General features: G+C 52.3%; 9 protein-coding genes across 10 annotated transcripts; 3 read left to right on the top strand and 6 right to left on the bottom strand.

Moving 5' to 3' along the window:
- Positions 1-4: 4 nt before the first annotated feature.
- Positions 5-1,996, bottom strand: PV05_05866 (uncharacterized protein; the record flags this gene model as incomplete). The annotated part of the gene is made up of 1 exon (XM_013462427.1): positions 5-1,996. The coding sequence occupies one exon, from the start codon at positions 1,994-1,996 to the stop codon at positions 5-7; it is 1,992 nt and encodes a 663-aa protein (XP_013317881.1).
- Positions 1,997-2,375: 379 nt separating this feature from the next.
- PV05_05867 (uncharacterized protein) lies at positions 2,376-5,777 on the bottom strand (the record flags this gene model as incomplete). The annotated part of the gene is made up of 4 exons (XM_013462428.1): positions 2,376-4,792; positions 4,856-5,489; positions 5,543-5,583; positions 5,648-5,777. 4 exons carry the CDS (start codon positions 5,775-5,777, stop codon positions 2,376-2,378), a joined length of 3,222 nt encoding a protein of 1,073 aa, XP_013317882.1.
- Positions 5,778-8,096: 2,319 nt separating this feature from the next.
- Positions 8,097-9,875, top strand: PV05_05868 (uncharacterized protein). The gene has a single exon (XM_013462429.1). It carries the CDS (start codon positions 8,224-8,226, stop codon positions 9,760-9,762), a length of 1,539 nt encoding a protein of 512 aa, XP_013317883.1. The 5' UTR covers positions 8,097-8,223; the 3' UTR covers positions 9,763-9,875.
- Positions 9,876-10,172: 297 nt separating this feature from the next.
- On the bottom strand, positions 10,173-11,578 carry PV05_05869 (uncharacterized protein; the record flags this gene model as incomplete). The annotated part of the gene is made up of 4 exons (XM_013462430.1): positions 11,429-11,578; positions 10,951-11,377; positions 10,748-10,828; positions 10,173-10,684 (listed from the first exon to the last, which is right to left on the bottom strand). The coding sequence occupies exons 1-4, from the start codon at positions 11,453-11,455 to the stop codon at positions 10,173-10,175; spliced, it is 1,047 nt and encodes a 348-aa protein (XP_013317884.1). The 5' UTR covers positions 11,456-11,578.
- Positions 11,579-11,852: 274 nt separating this feature from the next.
- Positions 11,853-14,796, bottom strand: PV05_05870 (uncharacterized protein). The gene has a single exon (XM_013462431.1). It carries the CDS (start codon positions 14,738-14,740, stop codon positions 12,035-12,037), a length of 2,706 nt encoding a protein of 901 aa, XP_013317885.1. The 5' UTR covers positions 14,741-14,796; the 3' UTR covers positions 11,853-12,034.
- A 674-nt stretch (positions 14,797-15,470) lies between these two features.
- Positions 15,471-17,320, top strand: PV05_05871 (uncharacterized protein; the record flags this gene model as incomplete). The annotated part of the gene is made up of 4 exons (XM_013462432.1): positions 15,471-15,737; positions 15,790-16,312; positions 16,365-16,685; positions 16,731-17,320. 4 exons carry the CDS (start codon positions 15,471-15,473, stop codon positions 17,318-17,320), a joined length of 1,701 nt encoding a protein of 566 aa, XP_013317886.1.
- Positions 17,321-17,482: 162 nt separating this feature from the next.
- PV05_05872 (uncharacterized protein) lies at positions 17,483-18,079 on the top strand (the record flags this gene model as incomplete). Its single annotated transcript, XM_013462433.1, has 1 exon — positions 17,483-18,079. One exon carries the CDS (start codon positions 17,483-17,485, stop codon positions 18,077-18,079), a length of 597 nt encoding a protein of 198 aa, XP_013317887.1.
- Positions 18,080-19,232: 1,153 nt separating this feature from the next.
- On the bottom strand, positions 19,233-19,472 carry PV05_05873 (uncharacterized protein; the record flags this gene model as incomplete). The annotated part of the gene is made up of 1 exon (XM_013462434.1): positions 19,233-19,472. The coding sequence occupies one exon, from the start codon at positions 19,470-19,472 to the stop codon at positions 19,233-19,235; it is 240 nt and encodes a 79-aa protein (XP_013317888.1).
- Positions 19,473-21,017: 1,545 nt separating this feature from the next.
- Positions 21,018-23,029, bottom strand: PV05_05874. 2 transcript variants are annotated; one of them, XM_013462436.1, is made up of 2 exons: positions 22,391-23,029; positions 21,018-22,333 (listed from the first exon to the last, which is right to left on the bottom strand). In XM_013462436.1, the coding sequence occupies exons 1-2, from the start codon at positions 22,982-22,984 to the stop codon at positions 21,881-21,883; spliced, it is 1,047 nt and encodes a 348-aa protein (XP_013317890.1). In that variant the 5' UTR covers positions 22,985-23,029; the 3' UTR covers positions 21,018-21,880. The 2 variants fall into 2 exon arrangements, with proteins under 2 accessions (XP_013317890.1, XP_013317889.1); XM_013462435.1 differs by having other exon boundaries at positions 21,018-23,029.
- Positions 23,030-23,119: the final 90 nt, after the last annotated feature.

The following is a 23,119-nucleotide window of genomic DNA, read 5'->3' on the forward strand; positions in this document are numbered from 1 at the left end:
TCAATCACACCCTGCTCTCGTCGAGACCGACCCCATGCATCCAACACCCACGGAATTGAGAACCTTTTCCTTTCACCACACGCCAGTACCTAGGATGTCTCGGACAAAGAGGACTGCTCGGCAGATGTTCAGGAATTGTCAAGTCGAACTGCGCTTTGTCCCAGCCTGATGGCGACTTCCCGAACAAGCCAGGTGAGTTGAGCCTTTTCTCACCACATTTCGGGTCAGTCACTTGCGACGGATCCTGTCCAACGTCGAATTGCTTCAGCTTGACATCATACCAGTCTCCTGTCACGACCCGTTTACAGCGATTGGTCTTCGTTCTTCCCGTCATCTTGAAAAAGTTGGGTGATTTGCTTTCCGATTCTCCGGCGCTCGCTGCACTTGAGCTTCCACTTGATAAAGGCTCCGGGTCCTGAATGCTACTGTCCGCTCTCGGAGCATTGTAATCAAAGAAAAAGCCTCGCCACTTTCCATCCGCGCCTTCTTCTGGAAGAGGCGGAGTGTGGATTCGGCGTGCCTCGCTGGGCAGATAGCTCGTTCCGCCTCGGATACTGATGTCGACTTTAAGAAACTCCTCGGTCTCGGCGCTAGCACTTCTCTTGATTTTGTATGTGGCATTTTCTTCGGGAGTGTTGGCAGGTTGAAGTCCCATTCGCAAATTGACTTGACTCGATGTATACGACGGGGGGCCGGAGAATCGCTCTACGCTTTTCTGCCGCTGATATATGGTATATTGAGACACGATCCCTTGTTCTATTTGCGGACTTCTTCTCTCTTTCGACGTGGTTGACTTATCTGAGAACGTCCTGATCAATGGCTTGACGAGGGGAAGAGGTAACAAGGAATCGGAAGCACTTGACTTGGTCTCCTGCTTGGTTGTGTCATGCAAAATGGCACTGACCCGTTGAAGTGCTTCGAAGGTGTAATTTCTCTTCGGCATTGTAGAGTGATCTGCCAATCGTGGAGGTCTGGCATTGGGAGAGGGTATCTTTGCCGGGCTGCTCCTAAGTTTGCTGCGTGGTTTTGTAAGACTTGCTCGCCGAATGAACAACAATGGAGCTGAAAGGATGTGTTTTGGATTGATTGAACTTCTGCGGGAAGGGCTCGCAACCGTTGGTTCTGTTGGTCCCGTCAGGGAATCAGCATCGCGTGATTTTCGTCGGTTTTCTGTGAAAGTACTCTCGACTGTTGGTTCCGTCAGAGAATCAGCATTGCGCAACTTTTGTCGTTGTTCTGCGAAAGTAGTCTCGACTCTAATGGACGAACTTGACATTCCACGCACACCAGGACTCGTGGCCGTCGGTGGTTTCAAGGGAGTCAAGTCTGTACGAACAGAAATATTTGAAGGCGGTCCGCCGACGAAATCTGTCGAAGACTTCTTTGTTTGAAACCAGATACTTCCTGATGTCGATCTTGCCCATTGCGATCGCCGAGGAGTGTTGGAACGGCTGTCTTTCATAACCGGTCGACTGGCTTCCAGAGATGCCTTGCCATATATTGACGCTGGGGATCTCGGCGACGGTGCAGGTAGAGATTCTGTGGACCTCACATCCCTAATTCTCTTAGCGTCCTTTGGAGCAATGGTATATCCATCTCGCTCAGGGAGTGGAGAATCAGACGCCGGATGAAGGTCGAAGTAGTCAGGGGCATGCTCTGCAATAACCTCATTGCATAGCTTTCCGTGACAAGCATCAACAGCTGATCTTGAAGGGATCCCGTCTGGCTCAGGGAGGGGGGAATCAGACGCCGAATGGCGGCGGTCGATTTCATTATAGGAGTGCTCTGGAATGACCAGGTTACAGAGTTTTCCGTGACAGGCATCAAGGTCTGATCGCGAAGAAGAATGCTTGCGTAGCAGTGGTGGCCACGGCTGAGTCCCACGTGCGTTGGCACCGGTGGCGGTGGGGGAGACGGGCGTCGTAGACTCGGATGAGGTATGCTTTCGTGAAGGGAGATCGAAGTACGAGGAGACGTCTTTGCGGAATGTATGCATTGTTAGGATTGTTCGGTACTGTGTCGTAGGGGTGGGCTGTGAAAATGCAACGGACGATATACAGACACTTGATCCCCGATGATGGGTAACATGAAGGATTTGTGCACATCCGGAAGACATGAGCGCATTCCACGTCCCGAAGAAGGCACGGGACATCTCGTCTGAAAGGAGGGACCCTGTATCCTGAAGAAGGCGCGACATACTGACGCAGCACATCCTGCTGAAGGAACCAGCACCTGGATGTTCCAATACTTTTGCGCAAGTACCTTGAGGTTTGCGATGAGCTTTTGGCCCGAGATGAGGTGCAGCAGGCTAGCTGTGTCGAAAGCCTCGTTCAGCACTGACATCCAGTCAAGAACAGTTGAGGCAGACCGCAGCACTAGCCGTTAAGACTCATTTGCTTTATGTCCTCCTCCACAGAGAGCAAACCTAGTGCCCAATGGACTCTTGTAGAGCTTGAGCGATCAATCAAGCTGCGATCGTGGATAACAAAGGCGGATTCATGTTCTGCCATAGCATCTGCGCTTCTCGTACTAGCCATGGATGGCCTCCGACCTGCGCCCGTCACTCGGGCGTCGTGGTTCCTGGGATCCAGCCTTCTCTCATACGGAGGCCCTTTGCCGGTCTGGCCCATTCTCTCCCAGGCAGTCTCGCAAGCAGCTGCAATGGCACCAGATGTTTGCCATCCACATCTCTGGGATACATCTTGCAGCTTATTGATTGTCCAGCCTCGTTGTGCGGCATCGGTGTACTGTACTGCAGCGAAAAGCAGCGAAAATGTGCTCTCCATCAAGGCACCGGCATAACTTGGATCTAATGACCCACTTTGACTATATTGTGGTGTGGCATAGAGGCCTGCGCAGATCTTGCCCACTGATTGAGCATGGTCCCGAGTTAGGTGAGCCGTCACTCCCGCTGCTACCATTGCAGCCGGAGGCATCTCTGGGTGAAAGCGATGTAGGAGAAGGCGTCCAACATAGTATAAGGCCCATATACATGCAATGCCGGCATTCTTGTAACTCAATGCAGGCCCAAAAGGTGTTGTGACGGGTGCATCGGTATATGGGAGCGGGTCGAAATCAGGTCCTAATGATCTGGCGAACAGATCGAAGGCTTTCGTAATCTCATCATGCTCTGTAAAAGCCCTTGATGTCTCGTCGTCCAAGTTGAGAGGTGGCGTGGATTTCTTTTGCTCCTTCATGCCCGTGAAAGCTGGGTCCCTGAGGGTTGCATCCATCCTCTTGAAAGCGGAAGGTAAAACAATAGGATCTTTTGGCGGAGGGATCATACCCATCATGGGAGGCCCGCTTGAGGGACCCGAACCTTGCATGTTGGGTCTACTTTGACGGACTCTGCTTTCATTAGCACTGGGTGCCACCGAAGCTTTAGCATCGTTGTGGCCCGTAGACCTCTGCGCACCACTAGCCCTTCCCGTGCGGAAGTTTTCAGGTGAGTCTGACAATTCTGGGCCTTTGCTAGGCTTTTTGGTGCCACCAGGAGGCCCTTGAGGACCAAATAACCATACTGGTGGTTTCCATTCGCCCCCTGTGGTGGCTAGTGCACGTTGTTTTCGAACCCGGTCTTTTCCGCCAAAGTCTGCCAGACGAGCCATAATCAGTGACAGATGGTCCAAGGTCGCGTATGGGTTGGCTGAACGCCCAAGCTGACCTCTGGGTGGGCAGTATCTCCAGTCCTCGGGTGGCATGAGCAGTCTGTCACCGCCCACCAGACTCTGAAAGATATCTTGCTTGCAATACCACCACCTGAGGTCCATCTTCGCCTTGAGATCCTCGATACCCTTCTCGCTGAGGTCGGCCACAAGATTCTGTGTCGGAAATTGAGGTTGGACTTGATGGTCATAATCTATATCAACCCCTGTCAGCCGTGAAATGAAGGCTGAATCGACTTCCCAGTCGATATCATCTAATAGTGCTAGAGGTATGCCAGCGACACGGGCATAATTCTCTTCCGTGAGGGCAAAGTGAGCCATCCATTGATTCACCCTCGCCTTGGCGCCATTTCGCATGCGCCTCGCGGCCCGGATCATGCCTGCATAATCATGTTCCAGCACCAGCTTCGTAGCGCCGGATAGATGTAGGTTCCATCGTGAGTGATCGCCATTCATGACTTCGTAGAAGCCAAGAACGAGAACCGTCGCCAGTGTTGCGATTTCAAGACGTCTTGTTGGCAACCCGAGAAGCTTCCCAACACGTCGAACGGCATATGTGAAATGCTTCACGGCAACCGCATCCGAAGTATTCTGCAGTTTCGAAAGATGCACCGCCCCTAGTGCCAGAATTGCATGTGCGAGAGCGGGATGAGACAAGGCCATCGAGGGGATAGTGAAGTTCCATAGTGTCCGGGCGGGGCCAGCTATTGAGCTGAAATGATGTCTCTCAAAGACAGATATGCACTGGCTTGTGACTTCAACAAAATGATGGAAGATATGCTGATTGCGCTCCTCTCTGAGAGGCGAGATTGTGGTAGTAGGTCGAAAATTCGTCAGTGTCTGATGTGGTCTGCGGACCACATCAGGTCGGGACGTCCTCCCCTTGTTCTGATTTGACTGGTCAAGCATCTGCGTGAAATTTTCTGCTGCTGCATGGTACGAAAGGTCTTCCTCATCAGAGCCCACATCGAAAGGGTCAGCGGGGTCTTCGTAGTCATCGCTGCTCGGTGGCATTGGAAAGTTCGTGTTGGGTAGGGCAGCCGCTCCTGGCATTGAGGAAACCCTTGTCGCGTGCGATAATGATCCACTCAAAGATCCACTGCTATCGCGCTGCTTGGAACCGCCGTCTGAAGGAGTTTAGCCTGAGCCAAGCACCGGAAGAGCAGAGTAGAATTCTATTATATTCGTACCTTGGAGGTCATCTTGTCGAAAATAATGTTGTGGTCGGAAGGCAGGGGCAACTGCGTATTGGTGCTCGAATGCCGGCTCAAAATTGCCCGCAAAGGGCGAGAAAGGACTTGGATCGTGAGCTGATGCTGACCATGGCCCTAGTGGTCCCCATTCCGCCCTATGCGGGCTTTGTTGGGTGAAGAACAGGTCAGATCGAGGTACCTGCTGGACATCTCCGAACGACCTTGGCGGTAGAATCGTTCCTGACGCGTCGGAAATGCCCAAGAATGACGGCCGATGCGTGTTTCGAGTAGTGTGCCATTCAAAATGAGTTGCTGCGGTCGATGTATCAGGATAGAAATGGCTGGCGGAGGCGGTCGGAGGGTATGCATGGTAGCTTGCGCTGAATGGCAGCTGCTGGTAATGCGTAGGAAGCGGAACATCATTGTTGGGATATGGTCCGGTATTTTGCGGACCTTGGAGGAAATTTGGATCCGCAAAAGAACCCATGGGAAAGCTTTCGAATTGGTTCGCGTCGGACTGCTCTGGCAAGTCGTAGCTTGGATTCGAGGACCCCAGACTTTCTTGCTTGTAGACAAGGGGCTGAACATAACCAAGGCACTCGCGTTTCGACTTGATGCAGTTTCGGCAGATCTGGATCATGAACAGGTCAGAGACGCAATTGAGACGCGAGGCAATATACCGACAGGTTTCTCCTCTCCACATTTAATTCGCCGTTTCCGACATGCTAGAAATATGTCAGTATGGCGCCGGTCCGAGGCGTGTTGTAAGCTGGAGAGAATGGGACTCACTCAGACATCCAGTCTTGGTCCTCCTTTTAGCCGCTTGTTTCCGTGTCGCTTCATCCTCCACGGTCTCATTTGGCCTGTTTTCAGATTCTTCCACATCAACGAAGTCGTCATCTTTTAGTGGAGGAGACATGAGGCCTCAAGTCATGGATGGTGTAGCTGCTGGCAAAAGGCACCAAATCTTTTTAGTCGAGACTTCGTGACGCGTTGACGACATGCCAGTCGCTGTATAGTCAAGTCGCCCGCAAACACGCAGTGACCATGAGAACTTCTGATGCTGTTGTTTGCGACAAGCAATACTTCACCGGCAGAGGCTCAATCCATATAATGGTTGTATTCCCCGGGTCTGAATATAAATAGGTACCAGGCACAAGAATCCAATGAGCGCAGATTGCCTGATCGGGGACAGCGCGGAGATCGTAGCTAGTGTGGGCTCCGAAGCATAACAGCAAGGTCAGAGATGGAGCAAGCTTGGGCCAGGTCTTAGCGGCTGTCGAACATAGGTACGGCCCTTGATGGCATACTGTAGCTAATGCAGTATGGTCAGAAGGGAGAAGAGGTCTGTAATGCCGGCTCTCTTGCAGCAATGCTTGAGGTACTGGAGGCTACAAATGATTGGCCGGCTCGTTATGATAGACAGAAGGCCCAGCTGTTGCACCAACGACAAGGACCCTACCAGGGGGAGAAGAATACCTCCTACGTCCGTACTATGTAAAACGATGGCTCCCACGCGCTAGCGGAAGCAGGAGAACCAGGGAGGAGGAAGTACTTGCTTGATATCATACCACCTGACAATGCAGGGGTCTCCTGTGGCGACTGTCAAAAGGAAAGACCAGCCTTGGAGCCGGTCAACAATGAGCTAGAGAAGAAAGGATCCATGTGGATGGACCGGGTCAGTTTGATGGGAAACCGTTTTCGTATCGTTGTTCGTGGTAGGTGCATGGTACTCGTAGAACATATGGGGCGGAAAACTGTGTGGGATCTTCGTGGGGCGGGCTACCCGGATTTGCAAGCTTGCAGGCTTGCCCAGTTTGGTGCGAGGTTTATTGGCCACCGCTATGGTGCTAAGATGCCCATGAAGCAAGGTTAGTGGATGAAGGGACCTCAACCACAGCAGTTGTGTAGCCGTTGGCTATCCAGACTTTTTAGGACTGTAGATCACTACCTCGACTGTTTGCTGAGGCTCGCATTGCCCAAGAGTGACGCTGCTGGCATGCAGCAGGGACGATCAGATTCGTGCTGACATACAATTGGTATTGCTCAGCAGAGGGTGATATGTCAAACGTTACAATTGCGTGGAGTCGAATAAGTATTGATATGTTGAACGTCACAGTGATAGACATCGGATCCCGGAAAGTGTGTGTTAGTTAGGGGCGGTCGTTAATCGCCCATGACAATCCTCCACGAGGGGTCGTCAATCTGACTGGAGCGCAGCATTCGACGTCAAGTTCTCTCAAACTCCACTCCACTCGCACGCCGCAACAATGGCACGCCAGTGGGAATCCTTTCAGGCTTGAAACCGGCAATTGTGATGACGATCGTGTGTCACAAATGGCCGGAAAGTCCCAGTGGAGGTTGGATGTGCTCCATCCTGCAGGTCGCGCAAAGCTGCAACGACGTTGAACAACAGGCTGGCCCTGCCAAACTGTGTGTCAAGAGGCGCCACAAAGAGAGCTGGGCTGACAGCATCCCGAGCTGCTGCTTCGTAAAAGTCCCTGACATGGGGTTCGAAATGGGAAGAACAGGATGCACTGGAAGTCGTTGAGGGCCTGCTGCCAATCATGTCGATGGTCGAGCAATTATTTATACTGTGATAGTCATACATCGCAAGGATGCTTTGAGGTGAACGTAGCCTGGAGTTCGTATAATCGGGGACTTGGGTCCATGGGAAAAAGGCGATTCGCCCTTTCAGACCCAGAGGTCTGGAAAAAGCTAGTCATTGCTGCAGCATCCGAGGCGCTGCGGATCCCTTTTACTGTCAAAGATCTATGGATGTTGAGAATAATGCCGTATGTGTCCCTGCAGGAATAGTATCAGGCACATGGTGAGCCATGCCAGTAGCCATGTCCCAGGCCGAGTTGAGCAGGGTGTCCGGCACCGACCAGTTGAACGCAGCGAGATCGGCCGATCGGTGGCGCATGTTGTGTCCTCTGAAGGAAGAGTGGTAGATGAATTGTGCAACAAGAGGAAGAGGAAGCGGAATTGGTTGTGTGCTGTGCATCACGAGCACATAGTACAAGAGGAAACTGCCCCGCCGGTGCCAGCCTTTTGCTAAGTAGCTAGCGCTTAGAAGCTGACCAATCATTGCATGACTTTACCTCGGGAAGAACGGCATCATGCGCTTTCGTCCACTAATGGAGCCCGGAACCTTTCCACTTCTAGTACGCACTGGGCAAGTGCAAAATGCCTGCCAAACTAAAGTACAATTTTTTGAATATCAATTTTGCTCCAAGGCAGCGCATGCGTCAATCTTGAACAAGCACGCCTAGTCCTGCACAATTCGGGCTTCATGCAGCTGACCCAAACCGTCTGAGACCTGCAGCGACACTAACACCTGATAATCATTCCGCAATCCCTCGATGTTTGCAGTTCCAGGTTGGAACGTCTCGCCAACATCCCTGGTGAAGGAAAAGCAAACTCAGAAGCCGGACAAGGGACAGTCGTCCGGAAATGGCACACCGGTAACAAAGAAGAGAAAGAGCACGACCTCTCACGACGGTCAGACCTCCAAGATCAGCGGTACCGATCTTGAGCGGCTATGGAATCAACGTCACGAAACAAAGGTCCATCGGCAGACTGATCCGTCAAGGTCGAAGCCCGAGCCTTACTCTCGATCCAACAATGTCTCCACCAAGGCTGGCAAGGAACAGAAGCCCACGAAACAGGCCGACTCCAATGCCGTTGCTGTGGGAAGGAAGGAGACAAGCCAAAAGAAAAACAAGAACAAGAACAAACCAGATGTCCAAGACGAACAGAAGCCCGTAGCAGACAAGCAGAATGTTGATCAAAATAGCCACAAGTCTGAGAAGAATGGCAACAGCGGTGACATCGGCAAGCAGTCATCGTCGACGAAGGCCCTTATCGAAGCCCTCCCTCCTGCGCCGCCAGCAACAAAACTCACCGCCCTCCAAGCCAAAATGCGCAACAAACTGACTTCCGCGCGCTTCCGCCACCTGAACGAGACCCTCTACACCACCACCTCCTCTCAAGCGTTAGACCTCTTCACGTCTTCCCCAGACCTCTTCGCCGAATACCACGCCGGCTTTGCCCAGCAGGTCAAAGAGTCCTGGCCCCAGAACCCAGTCGAGCAGTACGTCCGCACGATCAAGACCCGTGGAAACTTGAATGAGAAGGAGAAAGACACGGCTCTGCCGCTCCCTCGCCGCAAAACAGGCTCCTGCACAATCGCCGACTTAGGCTGCGGCGACGCCCCGCTCGCACGCGGATGCCAATCTCAGGTCAAGAACCTCAAGCTCAAATTTCACAACTACGACCTACACGCCGCCAACAATTTCGTCACGAAAGCGGACATTACAAATCTCCCACTCCGAGACGGCGAGGCCGATATCGCCGTCTTCTGCCTCAGCCTGATGGGCACAAATTGGCTCTCTTTTGTCGACGAGGCATGGCGGATTCTCCGTGGCGACGGCAAAGGTGAAGTCTGGGTTGCAGAGGTGAAATCCCGCTTTGGCCGCGTCACACGCCGGCCGGGACATGTCGTTGAGAACAGCGTTGGCAAGAGACGCAAGAAGCAAAAACCGAAAGGGGGGGACTCTGACGATGAAGCCGTTGGCAATGGTATCTTTGTTGAAGAATCCGAAGGGAATCAAGCTGATGAAACTGATATCTCGGCCTTTGTCAAGGTCTTTTCCCGACGCGGCTTTGTTCTGCGGGAGGACTCGGTCGACAAGCGCAACAAGATGTTCGTGAGCATGGTGTTTGTCAAGTCCGGTGTGCCGACTGCTGGGAAGCACAAGGGTCTGAAGTGGAATGGGCATGAATACCAACGTGTGCAAGACGGCAAGATGAGGTTCGTGGCCGGTAAAGGGGACGATGAGGATATCTCGCCACAGGATGAAGCCAAGGCCTTGAAGCCTTGTGTATACAAGACCAGATAAGAAAATTTTCGAACGTTATGAGGCAATCAATTCGGTCTTGAGGTAGGTAGCAACAGTAGGTTCTCACAACCCATGTATCACAGTCCATGTCATTGCGCTCGACTCATCTCTCGATTGATATTCAACATCTCCATGTCTGACACTGGCTCACCAGATCGGTGCGCTCGATTAGGAGGAGGACAGATCAGCCACGGCCAAGGTTCAATTGCATCCTTCCAACGTTGTCGTAGGAGTATTCGACCTCGAATTCTTCGCAATCCTTGCACACGACACCTTCCAGCCCGGTAAGCCCACGTGCATCATGTCCTCGTCCCCGGCTCTTTTGTCGACACCTGGCCGCTGCATACTGTTCAAGCCTGGCTGCTCACCCCCGTCTGTTCACCCAGCTGGTTACGCATTTTCTCACGCGTTCATTCTTCCGGCCACTCCTTCGGCCAGAACGCCAACATGGCTTTCCTACTCTCGGCGTCCAGACTGTCAGCCTGCTTCTTGACAAACTCCCATGTATCTTTCACATTGGTGAACATTGTCCAGTCAAGCGCGACCATGACCTCCTCTCGTTCCATATCTGTCTGATTCCAAATCCTCAACAGATTCGTAACAACGTCACGATTACTTTGGACAGGTCCTGGTAAGCGTTTGTGGCTTCTTTTGGCTGTCGCATTCCAGTAGTCGCCGGAGAATCCAGTATCTTTCTGCCATTTCACAATATGTGTCTCGGAGAGGTCATTCGGTGTTGTCAGATGTACGCTGCATTCCGAGTTTTCCGCCACGTCGGTGGGCCACAGGATCGGGTTTGCGTGGTGGTGAGGGTACAGAAGCAGGATTCGAGAGATGTCTTCAACACCGCGCGACCAGGCAATCTGGTCTGGGTACCGCGAAACGGCCTGGTCGGAACCAGAGACGTAGCCGCCGCTACAGTCTTGTGATTGTCAGTCAGTACTCTCAAAACATTACCAGCCCAGGTGAGTAAGGGATGCCTCACCTTTCGAGGCAAGTGGGATTCTATGTCGGAGCATTCGAGTGCAGATCGGAATGACCAGTTCGGAGTCCTTGATTTTGCCCTCTGGATGTCGTGTTAGCGACGTTACATATCAGCATGGAGGTTTCGATGTAGGCAATGTCCTGTCGGGAAATGAAGAACAGGACGAGGAGGGAGGTATTCTGAGAGTCATTGAAAGCACTCACCTGCGGTACACATCTCAAGTCTCTCTTGCCAGTTGGCAGCATCCCACTTCGCATTACCCTTCTCTCCCCATCCTTCATCAACGAACACAATATCGCACGGGTGTCCCGACGAAATTCCGTCACGAAGTGGCAGATGATAAAACCCGCCTCGCCGAAGACGTCGGCATTCTTCGTTCAGCGCCAGCAGGATCAGGTAACAGTCAGGTATTGGTTGCTCTTTCTTTGAGTTGGCACTGACGGTGCAAGTGGTAGTAAGGACGATCGGCTCATCTGCTGTAACTTCGATTGACCCCGGGGATAGGTAAAACGAGATTGACGCATTGGTCGGGAGCTCTTTGAGAGGCAACATGCGGACAGATTCTGCACTGGTCCTCGAAGTGAGAGTGAGAGTTGGATTCGAAGAGCCACTTGACGACAAGGAAGACGACTATCTGATCATCAGTTTCGCTTCACTTGTGGATGAGAAGGGTGTCATTACCATTGTGATGCTTGTATCATGGGCCATTTTGTGTTGAACAGGTCAACAAGGTGGGTGTTGACCAAGTCGACTCTCAGTCTAACTGAGGTCGTTGACGAAATAGACAGAGCGCGTCCGCCGTTCCATGTGTTTGCACCATGCGGACAGCCGTGCCTGCGTAGAAGACAAGAGTGGTGAGAAGAAAGAAAGAGAAAGTGTGAAAGGTAAGAGAAGGTATATATATTCCTGAGAACCTCTCCAGCACTCTTGCCGCGGAGATCGACCCGATTTTGCTTGCTATATACATCTGCGCAGTGAATCTCCACCATTCTTACCACCCTGATCTGATTGATATATTGCGATCCTACGACGCTATAGGCTAATGTCACTCAGATCGACCTGGGTGCGGTAGAAACCGATCAATGCGATTGGAAGAGAAGAGCGATTTAATCAATTGACTATTGTCAAGATCAAAATCGTGTGAATTTTCATGATCTATTCATACACATCATCAAAGTCATGCCTCCGTAGCCAACAAAGAGGCGATAAGATCAGTGAATCTCCCAGGCACAGATTACGCCCTGCCATAGACCTGATTGCCAGCCCTCAAACACAATCACATGCCCCTTAGATGAACAAGTCATCCCTCTTCTGCACCTCAGCATTTGTCAGTCGTCCACAAAGACTGAGCAATGACACTGTCTCCGTGGTTGCGAACCAGTTCAGAGCATCAATGAGGATCTTCAAATGTCGGTTGAAGTGCTCTTCGTATTTCTTTATTGACTCTTCAATCCTCTTCATTCGGGCGGGATCCGTTGTTGCTGGCACGGTTGCACCTTTCCCAGACTTACTCTGTATGCTGGTGTCGGCTTCGTAGATGGATTTAGTAATGTACTCGACATAGGACGCAAACATGCCACAGCCAGTCATCAGCTTAGCGTGCAGTTTGAGCAGCTTAGCTTGGGTAAGCCCGAGATCCTTCATGCACGAATCCAGCATGTCGACGTGGTCTTGCATCAATTCGTCCACGGTTGGCTTCGACTTGTTGTTGAGTCCCGATTTCGTCTCCTCGATGTCATCACGCTCGGCGTCATCCACCTTGACCATGAGCTTCTGCCAATTCGGCTCAATGACTTCCGCTGTTGCAAAGAAAAGCATCTGCTGTACGAACACGAGCATCCGAGAGCGTAATGTCCACACTCGTCGCTTCCACAGCTCGAACCGCTTGTCCGATGACTTATGTATCCACGCTTTTTCTTTGGTATGGGTCGCCCAACATCCTACCAGCTGAGTTTCAAGATGTCGAAGGGCCAAGATATACCGGAAGATAAGTTGATATCGCATGACAGTTTTCCGGCTAATAATCAGCGATAGTGGGAAAGGCACTGTATAGTCGAGTTCGAGGGCGTCGAATCCAATGATGTCTTTATCCTCCTCTTTCCTGTCCTTTCCCTGCTTGTCTGCGGAAGAGCCTTGAGCGGGTGTTTTGTACTGGTCCATTATCGATTCTGGGTTATCCTGATCAATGCCTTGGACGTTGACTACTTTGATCAGCCATTGAGTCAGGCCAATGGAGTTCATTCTGATTTTGACATCCTCTTTGAAGGGGTCTGCCACTGCGATACTACCAGGCTGATGCAGCACGAGATCCAGTAGAGATTGCAGCTTGCCTACATTCACATCCCGATGCTTCTTCCTGAGCTCCGAGTCGCTCAATTCGAGGAAGTAAAGAAAGAATTCGGCTCTGTCAAGGAAGAAATAATGCTTCAAGGATCTCAGGCGGCTTCGGAGAGAATTTTTCGTGAGTAGTAGATGGAGCAACTCTTTGTTCGCGAACGAGTACGCGTTGTTGACATTGTCGAGGAAGCGAGGATCGTCGAACGTCGCAGGAGTATCGACGATTTTGCTGCTAATGTTCACACCACCACATTCGCGCACAACATTGAGATATTTCCCAGCCAAAAGAACCTTTTCTTTCAATGACTCAAGCTGTGGAGGGACCTCCTTGTCACGAATGTAATAGCGTTTCTCCCAGTATTCATCCGTGTAGTCCTCATCTAATCGCTCGCGTTTGATGCTGGCTCTTTCTCCAATCAAAAATTCCGAATGAGGGTCATTAATACCGCCACGGTGCAGCCATTCATTGAGCATTACCATGTACGGCCTGCCAGACTCTTGCAAGAGCATCTCCAGTATCGCTCTTGCCGCAGGATCTCCAGAGAACGTTGACAGCCGGTGTGACAACAAGCCTAAGACATTACCACCAATACACCGCTTCTTGCTGAGACTGCCTGGGAGTAGATCGCCGCCTTCTTTGAGACGTTCGATAATATTATCGGCGTCAAAATCATCCATCGAGTCGTCGATGTCCTCTTCCAAAAGGGAGTTCTTCTTCAACAGCTCCTGAGCGAGAGAGTACAATTGAGCCAGACATTGAGCGGTCGGGATAATGGCAATGTGCATCTGATGGAGCGTGAAGTCGGCATCGGTCAGGACTTTCAGTTCCAGCTGTGCCACTAGGATGAGATAGTCTTTCAGAAGCTTGCGGATTGCCGCACAGAGAGCATGGTTGACAGAACCGAACTCCTCCCGGCTTTGAACTTCGATGAATGCCTCGATTGCACAATGATGAGTAGCCATAGACAACATGGAAGTCGTGAGATCCTTGAGACTGGGATCAAGGCCCGGCAAAGGAACAAAAGAGGGGCCATTAAGCCGCTCCTTCTCTTCAGCCGGGTCGTAGCTATCGCGAAATCTGATATACTGTCCTTCGAAACCCATAAACACATATAGCAGATCATCCAATATTGCCTTTTCCTGCTCTTGCATGGTCATACCCCCCAGCGCGACCGGATCAAGCTCTGGCGGCGCATGTCGTGATAGTGGTGGTGCTGTGATTCGTGTCGCAAGAGGCGCAGAGGAGTGAGGTATTAACGATACGGTAGGATTCCACGGTGGTATATTCTCCTCCTTGTTTGCCCGCTTCTGAATGGGACTGCCAGTACTTCGGCGACGACTATTATCGGCATATCTGTTTTCATTCGTCGTGGTCGCCTTCCTGGGGCTTATTCTGGTTATCAGGGTCTCGGTTGTTGTCACTGTAGACTTCTCTTTCCGCCGGTCCAGTCCGCTGAATCTGTTCTCACTTTTTGTGTGTTTGTGTCCGTCAGGCGTATCACTGTAGCCGTCGGGGAAGACTGGCGAGTCGCTGACTCGCGCTGAGGCTCTTTCGTACTCTCGGGTCCTGGCTGAATTGACGCGCGAAGGCCCATTCAACGGCTGTGTGCTACGTCGGTCCGTGGCCGAAGCACTTCTGTAATGTAGAGAGGTCATGGCCACCGGCTATCATCATTCTGGAGAAACTAGACAGACTTGTGCAAAACCAAAATATTGTGGCTGTACCACTCAGTGCAGTCAACACCACAGGCGGGCGGGTTGTCGCGACGCGTGCCCAAACCACGTGACACCGCTCTCCACGAGCGATATTTGAAGACAACCACAACCACATCCATTCCTTCTCGAGGGAAACTGAACCCTATGAGAATCGGAGTCACGAATCATTCTCTTACGGCTGCATTTTCGACAAGATCTTAGGACACGAGTCAAGGTATTGAGGCTTGCTACGTTGAAAGCGGAGATCCTCTGTCGACAACTCAGTTACAAAAGTTCAGTCGAAGCCACCTCGGCCTTAAGTTCATCGTGGCTGCGCATCTACCTCCCTATGCTCTAGTCGAAAGTACTCCGTACTGAAGCTTCCCAATAACTCTTCCGCCACGGCAATCTCCATGTGACCAAAAGAGAAAACCCCGAAAGGAAAGTGTACTCGTAGTACGCTTCTCCGTACTCGTATCAAGGCCCTTGCTGTGATGTGCTAAGTCAGACCAATCAGCACGTCTTGAACGAGAGCGCTTGGGCTATTTAAAGGTCAGGACCCGCAATCAGGCAGGATGGGATATAAAATACGGAACAGCAGTAAGAATAATCACTTCACTGCCTTCCAAATTCTAAAGCGTGAGCTTCCCAGCCATATTCGCGGTTACCTGTGTCGAGCAACTGGCTGACCATGCCGACGACTATCAACTCAGCCGTTCGAAGCCGCATATTGCCTCGCCCACGTCGGTGCCTGAAGGTGTCGTACCGCGCAATCCGCTCACAACAACCTGCACATACTACAACACGTCCATTCCAGCGCTCAGATCCTCTCTCGGACTTCCCAGGTGACCGACACCCACCTTTCCCTGATCTCTCGTTGCGACGGCAGATCAGGGCTTATTCCTCAAAGCACATTGCCGGGACTGCCTCCACGTCCCCTCTCGCAATGAAAGGGCAAGTTCCTAGAACCCTGCTTGCGGAGCTTTGTGCTCAAGCAAAGGCCGACCCAGAACTACCACGTCCGAATCCGACAACATCGTTTTGGCAACTGCCACCCCATCCATCCATCCTTGTCCCAGGTCCAGTCCCCGGACTTGCCTCAAACCACTGATTACGCCATTATCGGCTCCGGCGTGACGGGCTGCAGCGTCTCCAAGGCTCTCCTAGAGCACGAGACGCCTCTATCTTCGAAGGCATCGACTGTGACAGTGTTTGAGGCTCGCACCCTGACCAGCGGTGCTACGGGTCGGAATGGGGGTCTCTTAACATCATTCGTTCCGGACGAGTACAAGTCCCTTAGCGAGGCCTTTGGCCATGAACAAGCTGTAAAGATCGTACGATCTGCGAACAGAACGCTCGAAAAGATGCATGCGCTTGGGAACTCTTCGAAAGAGATGCAGGACGCCAGCGAGGTGAGGAAATTGCTGGATGTCATTTGCTATCAGGATGACGCGACTTTCCAAGAAGCTGTGGAGTCCCACCGGCTCTATGAAAAGCATGTGCCCGAGGAGCGACAGAAAGCTCAGGTCTTGAGTGCCGAAGAGGCGAGAAGGTAAATCTCCCACCATGTACTGCCACCTCTCAGTCATCATTGATCAATTTCAACAGCGATATAATGTGAAAGCTGCGGCTGGTGCGATCGTGTTCAACAACGGCGCGTTTTGGCCTTATAAGCTTATCACGAGACTATGGGCTCAGCTTCTCGAAGACCACCAGTCACGACTGTCAATTGAGACCAAGACGCCTGTTACGAAAATAACGTACGTTCCAGCCACGAATCCAACATACCCATACATCCTCGGCACCTCAAGGGGCCCCGTCCACGCTGGTCGAGTGGTTCACGCCACGAATGGATATGCCGGACACCTGCTACCGGAGTTGCGCGGCAAGATTTACCCAGTCCGCGGTACGATGTCGACGCAGAAGCCGTCGTCACAATTTGGACAATGAGGAAGCGAACTCACCTGGGCTTTCTTCCAGAGCGGCAGCTTTGATTCCGAGACCAACATACTCGAAGGGGGATTGTACTACTCCTGCCAGCACCCCAAGACCGGCGAGATCTTTGTGGGCGGCGAGAAGCCGCGGATTGATGAGTTACTTGGTACTGATGATTCAGTGGTCGGCGCCACGAGTGTCGACAACATGGCCACTCTGCTGCCAAAGTACTTCGACCAAGCTTGGAAGGAGGGCGAGAAGCCTGATCTGACTAGTACATGGTCCGGTAACATGGGTTTCACACCGGATCGGCTTCCTTTGGTAGGCAGCTTGCCGGAGAGCGTGACAAACCGGGGCAAAGACGGCGGTGAATGGATTGCGGCCGGGTTCAATGGGTATGGCATGCCGTTATGTTGGTCGTGCGGCGAGGCAGTCACAAACATGGTGCTTGGCCTGGATGTGAGTAACTACTTGCCTGAAGTGTTCCTTGCAACTGCCGCACGCCTGCAGGATGAGAGTCGGATGTCGATCGAAGCGGCATTGGGGCGATTGTTTCAGAGTGACAACCAGGGCCCGGTCAATTCTGAGGCGGCGCCATCGATGTGAAGATCTCTAAAGGCCGTCACCCTTGGAGGACATCTTTGGAAGTCACAAATCGAACAGCCATGCCTGAACACATGATTTCTTTTCCTATACACGGGTACGTAAGACATTCAGCTCTCGACACCAAGTCGCTCCTCCTACTGCCCTTCCTAGTCTTCACAACGGATGTGTTCAGAGCAGATACTCTTTCCCACCACGAACAAGAGACACCATGCTCCTCCAGAGGCAAACACATCACACAACCAAAAATCCACCATGTCTCACATCAGCCTATTGCATGACCACAGCAACATGATCATCCATATACTTGTTGATATTGCCAAGGAAGATGCTCGACAAGATGGCAATGCCTCCGAAAGCAATACTCGTCAAGTACACGTACTTATAACTTTCTGCATACGCAATCTGGCCTGCCAGCACGACCATCTCGTACGCCGTTTCGTTTCCAGCGATGCCGGGGATCTCCTTGATGCCTTCGAGCAGACTCGCCGCCGTGAGCTCAATCGCCTCAGTGATGTATGTGGTGTTTGTGATGCCAAGCTCCAAGGCCATGGTGCCGCCAATGTACTTGGTTGCGTTGGGCACGAACTTGTTCACGAACACATTGTAGTAAACCGTGTACCCGATACAACCGCCAATGACGCGGATGGACAAGGTCAGTGCGGCGACCGTGGCGATAATGTCATCGGGACAGATAATCGTGGTCATGATCGAAGCGGGGACGACGATGCCACCAATACCCAGGCCACCGAGGATGAGTAGACCCCAGAGTGTGCTCAGGTTGAAGCGGGTGGCGCATCCGAGCGCACCGCAGCCGGCAGTCATAAGAACTGACGAGAAGATCATGAGTTCACGGTTGTGACCACGGAAGACTGACAGCAGCCAGAGAACGATGCAGGCGCCTGCGAGAATGCTGAAGCCGATCGGGATACCGCGGATACCGACACCGACTGGGTCGTGACCGTAGACATTGAAGGCTTGAGTCGGCCAGAACATGATGACGGAGAAGAAGTTGGCGCCGGAAATTGCAGTGATGATCAGTGTCAAGGTAAGGATTCTGGCTTCCTTCTTCATTCGAGACGGGAACATGGGGAACTTTGCGAATTTCGTTTCCCAGATGGGGAAAGCGATGAAGAGGAGTATGGCACCGAGAATAAGAGGTGCCAGCACATGGGCGGAACTCCATTTGTATTGGTAGCCACCCCATTGGAGACCAGCGAGGAACAGAATCATGCCGACGATGGAGAGAGCTCCGCCGACAAAGTCGATTTCACCAATGATCTCTTTCCTGGTCAAGCCGCGAGAGTTGGGTCGAGGTGGTGGGAAGTAAAAGAACAGTGTGCCGACGAAACCGACAACAGCCCAGAGACCGCACAGAAGGGTGCACCAGCGCCAGCCGGCGTAACTGGCAATCAGCTGAGCCCAAAGGACCGATGGGCAGAAGGGGATGATGGTGAAAACGAGGATGGAGACGTATTTGCCTCGCTTGCGGGTTGGAGCCAGCTCGGAAGTGACGGCCAGAGATGTGAGTTCGCAAATACCAGCACCGACTCCGGAGAAGGTCATGCCCACTGTGAAGGGTCAGAACTGTTCGAAGACAGTGGGAAGGTAAGTCCTTACTAATGAAGATGTTCATCGAATGCGCCGTCCCGCAGATGATCATGGCGATGATAAGCAAGGTCGAACCACCGAGGGCGACATATCGTCTGCCGATTAGATCTGAAATGGAGCCGACGAATGGACACATGGCAGCCAAAGCCAGCAGGTAGGCCAGGACGAACCAGATCCATCGATCGACTCCACCGATATCAGAATAGATATACGGCGGGATGCCACCAAGGATGTAGACTGGTATCTGGGATCCTGTCCAGAGGAAAGCCATGGCGACTAAGCTAAGCGCTCTCTTGGCAGTCATCTATACGCGGAAACGGTCAGTCATGGTAAGCGATGTATATGGATTTGTGATACCCACAGGAGGCTCATGGTCGTGATCTTCATCGTCGCCATAAGTCCGCAGGCCATCTTTCTCGTAATAACCAGGATGACCGGGGATTCTCTCATTGGTGTGGATTTGTTCGATATGGGACGAAGGGTCCTTGTCGACAACGGGAGATGAGGCATTCTCGCTGGAACTATTGTCGTCGTGCGCCGTCATGATGGGCGACGAAGGGTGAAGTAACTGGGGATGAGAAGGAAGGTAGACTATCGGGCCTCTGCGATGAAAGATACAGAGGAATGATTTGAAGGAGGACAGCAGGTCAAGAAGAGGAAGAGAAGAGGAAACGGAGATGGCCAGTATGGGATTGATGTACTTGCCGGCAAACCAGAAATGGTCAGAGCGATCGACTCAGGAAGATACTTGGTCAACTTTAGGTTGTGCGACCATTGCTCTGCACACGTCGAGAACGCAGTGATTGATCTCGAAAAGTGGATTTGGCCTCTGTTGGAGATGTCGAGAGGCGAGACCCAAGCAGAAGCCAAACCGGGGTAAGATGGTCATGGCGTCCAGTAATTGATGGGCTGTGATGGGCACAACTGCTGGTGCGGAGGGGGGCGATAACCATGTTGAGACTAGAGGAAGAGACCGACCAGGGTGTGAAGGATTTATCAAGGTGGGATGCAGGTGGGAAGCATGCTCGAACGATGGATGGCTGGTGTTTTGGACATATGCCACTTCACTAAGTTTCCTCCTGCACATGCAGCTTGAGTTGGACCACGTTATCTCCAAGGGACAAACAAGGCGAATGAAGACGGAAGACAGGTACAACACGCAAAGGGGAAGGTGGACGAGTGATGACACATGCATCAGGAGAAGGAGAAGCCCACCATCGCATCACCACCCATTCAATCAAGTCCGTTTGCGCTTACAGTAAGTACCAGGTAAACTCTTCCGAATGATTTCTGATGGCCATGTCCGTCTTGGAGGATGGGACTCTGCTCCGATCAGCGTGTGTGGTCGACCTCTTCTCTTGCGATCTCTGTGAAGTCGGGTCCATTCCAGCCATGAAGGATAAGGTCTTTGAGTGTCTCTCCAGATGGATATCCGCATCTGTATCTGTCTGGTGATGGCACCAAGCATGGGCTAAGTGACACCAAGCCTCGGGCATCCCCAAGCTAAGAGGCTAAAGCAGATCTAGCAAAAGTCGTGGAGTCCGGGGTTGACAATCCAGGTCGATGCTTTCGGTGACCCCGTCCAGAGCAGTTAGCTTGGAACTATGATTCCCCAAAGGCCAGAAGAAAGAGGTAAATACGCATTGGCCCTTGCATGTCCTCATCATGATTCTCCTGATCCTGTGAGCGTCACGGAGTGTTTACCTGCGTTGTGCCTGGGCTTGAGGAGCCGAAAAACTAGGTCACCGTGGTCACGGCAGGATACTCGACGCCAAATGGTGGGACACGAACACGGACCGAATAATCGATTGTTTGATTCCATTCATTCCGCATAGTGACATTGATCCACTTCTCCGCAATTCCCAATTGTCTTGCGAGCACAGTGGCAAACACCCTCAAAGGCCATACCCGGCAAGATACCGAGGCACTTTGTTTCGTCCCGACTCACTGACTCGCCGGTTCCAGAGTACTGTACAGACTACGATCTTGGGGATGGCCTAGCGTACCTCCAGGAGAAAAGCAGCCACCCGGCAAGTGACAGGGCTCACCACGCATACCGTACTCGACGCTTGCTCGGACACGCACAGGGTGTCCATGAAGGACGAGGATGCAACAGTCTCGAATGATACTGATGTTCACCTGCAGATAGTATAATCTGTCCACTCGAAACAGTATTTGGGATCGCTCGTTCTCCTGTGCTCTCTCCTAAGCATACTAGCCCAGAGGTCCTCGATCCCACCATTCGACGTGGAATAGCCCATCCACTCCATGATCCTTCGCTTCCTTCTCCATTTCTGCAAACTCTACTCCGTACGACCAGGATCAACGGCCACATGCGGGGATACGCCCGAGCAAAAAGAGATCTGATCCTCGGTACTTTTCATGCATGTCGGTAACAGCTCGTCTATCGGTGCCCTTCTCGACCCCTCGGTCGTCTGCTCTTGCACCATTCTGCATCGGTAACACGTTTCGAGTAGGGGTGAGTAGCGCCATATGGTGCGCCATATCAGTGGGCAGATCTTGGTCACCATCGACAAGGATGCCGCCACATACCCTTCTGCCCTTCTGCTATTCCATGCCTGCATATCACGAGAGATCGGATTGTCTCTGTCATCCTCTCGGGCTGGCCAGCCTAGTAGGCCCTCGTAGCATTTGCGCTGTCATTGTTCATTCATGCTCCCACTCTTGGTCGCGACTGGGCCTGATGATCCTCCAACGATATCTCGATGCGTCGCATTCAGGCGTCGTGAGGTACTCACACTGCACTAGAGGACGTGTTTGCAAGCCCCCAGCCCACCTCCATCTGAACTGTGCGTATCCTGAGGCAACAGGGTCGCCTAAAGTAAACTTCGCCCTCTTTTCAGTTTGAAAGTACCGACCTTCAGGGAGTCGGTGTCGCAGTAGCGTCGCACATCTCGTCGGCACGGTCGACTCTATTCGACAGACCGGCTCTCAAAATAGTCCGGGTCCAGCGACATCGTCTTCATTTCCACTGACATCCCCTGCCAGAACATGAAATTTGCCGAATGCATGCACACTTTCTATACCCTTCAAGGTGTCTCGGTCCAGACCAGTAGACCTGGACATGGTGTCGAAAGCTGGTTTTGTTTGAGGTTGTAGTTGCTGATCGCTCTTCTCTTCCCAGTCGTTTGACACTTCCACCATTACCGGAGCATCGAGATGCATCAACAGGGGCATCACGTCAACGGATTTGGCGTGCTCATCGTCAGTCTTCTTCACGTTGGATGGAGGAACGAAGATGGTATAGACGTCGCCAGGGCGCATCGGCCGAAGAAATGTAACGTCGGTAACTTGGGCGCGCACCAGTCCAAGATCTGGGTGGTGTAGCTGGAGGTGTTGATGGACGCTTTCGTGAAGGAGGCTCATGATCACGCCGCCGTGGATCTGCATGGCAGTCAGTCTTCTGTGTAGGAAACGGAGACGCACCCGTCTTCGTCTCACCGTGTCAGGCCAGCCCTCGATCCCGAATCCAAGAAAGAAAACCATCATCGTGATAGGTTGCGAAGGGTGTTTGAAGACCTTCATCGTTATCCCGCGTGTCCCTGTGAGCTTTTCGCCTATGAGATGCTGCCCCCTGACGGCGCCATTCATTCTGCCAGCATAGTAATTCTCTTCGGTCCAGTTGTCCTGCCGCAATCCCTCGACTACCGGATGAGCCTCGATTGTCTCTTGTATCTCCTCCAACAGTTCCTGATCTTCCTCAGAACCTGGCTCAAAGGGCGGTTGCATGTATTCCCAGCTGATCAAAGCTGTTCCTGCCAGCGCGCCCAGAGTGAAAAAGAGATCTGCCCAGAAGACAGACCTGGCGAAACGCCAGAATAGCGAGGCCCCAGTCGACGGGCCAGACGACGGCTTTACGACTCGTGGAGTGTACGGCGCTGTGTAGGGTGTGGTATCAGGGGCAGGCATTTGCCCCGGCGTCTGGAAGTATTCTTTGTGAGGACCGTGGTGATCGTGTTGCGTTCGCCGTAGCCAGGGCGAACGTCTCGTCGCGCGTTGGGCTTGACGCCACAGCGCCGGCCGTAGCGCGTGCATTAGTCGCGGTCAGAGCGAGTGATGAGGTGAGATGAAGCAGGGTACTGATGTCGCAGTTTCAATTCAGGGTTTGGGATCTTTCTAGCAAGGCTGCGTAGGAGGGCATGAGCCTTGGCGGCGAAACCCGAAGCAGGT

Source organism: Exophiala xenobiotica (genome assembly GCF_000835505.1).
Source record: "Exophiala xenobiotica strain CBS 118157 unplaced genomic scaffold supercont1.3, whole genome shotgun sequence".
Taxonomy (NCBI): Eukaryota; Fungi; Ascomycota; class Eurotiomycetes; order Chaetothyriales; family Herpotrichiellaceae; genus Exophiala; species Exophiala xenobiotica.

Excerpts from the sequence above, each read along its gene's own strand:
- PV05_05868 (XM_013462429.1), top strand. The coding sequence starts at position 8,224 with ATGTTTGCAGTTCCAGGTTGGAACGTCTCGCCAACATCCCTGGTGAAG.
- PV05_05870 (XM_013462431.1), bottom strand. The coding sequence starts at position 14,740 with ATGACCTCTCTACATTACAGAAGTGCTTCGGCCACGGACCGACGTAGC.
- PV05_05874 (XM_013462435.1), bottom strand. The coding sequence starts at position 22,984 with ATGCACGCGCTACGGCCGGCGCTGTGGCGTCAAGCCCAACGCGCGACG.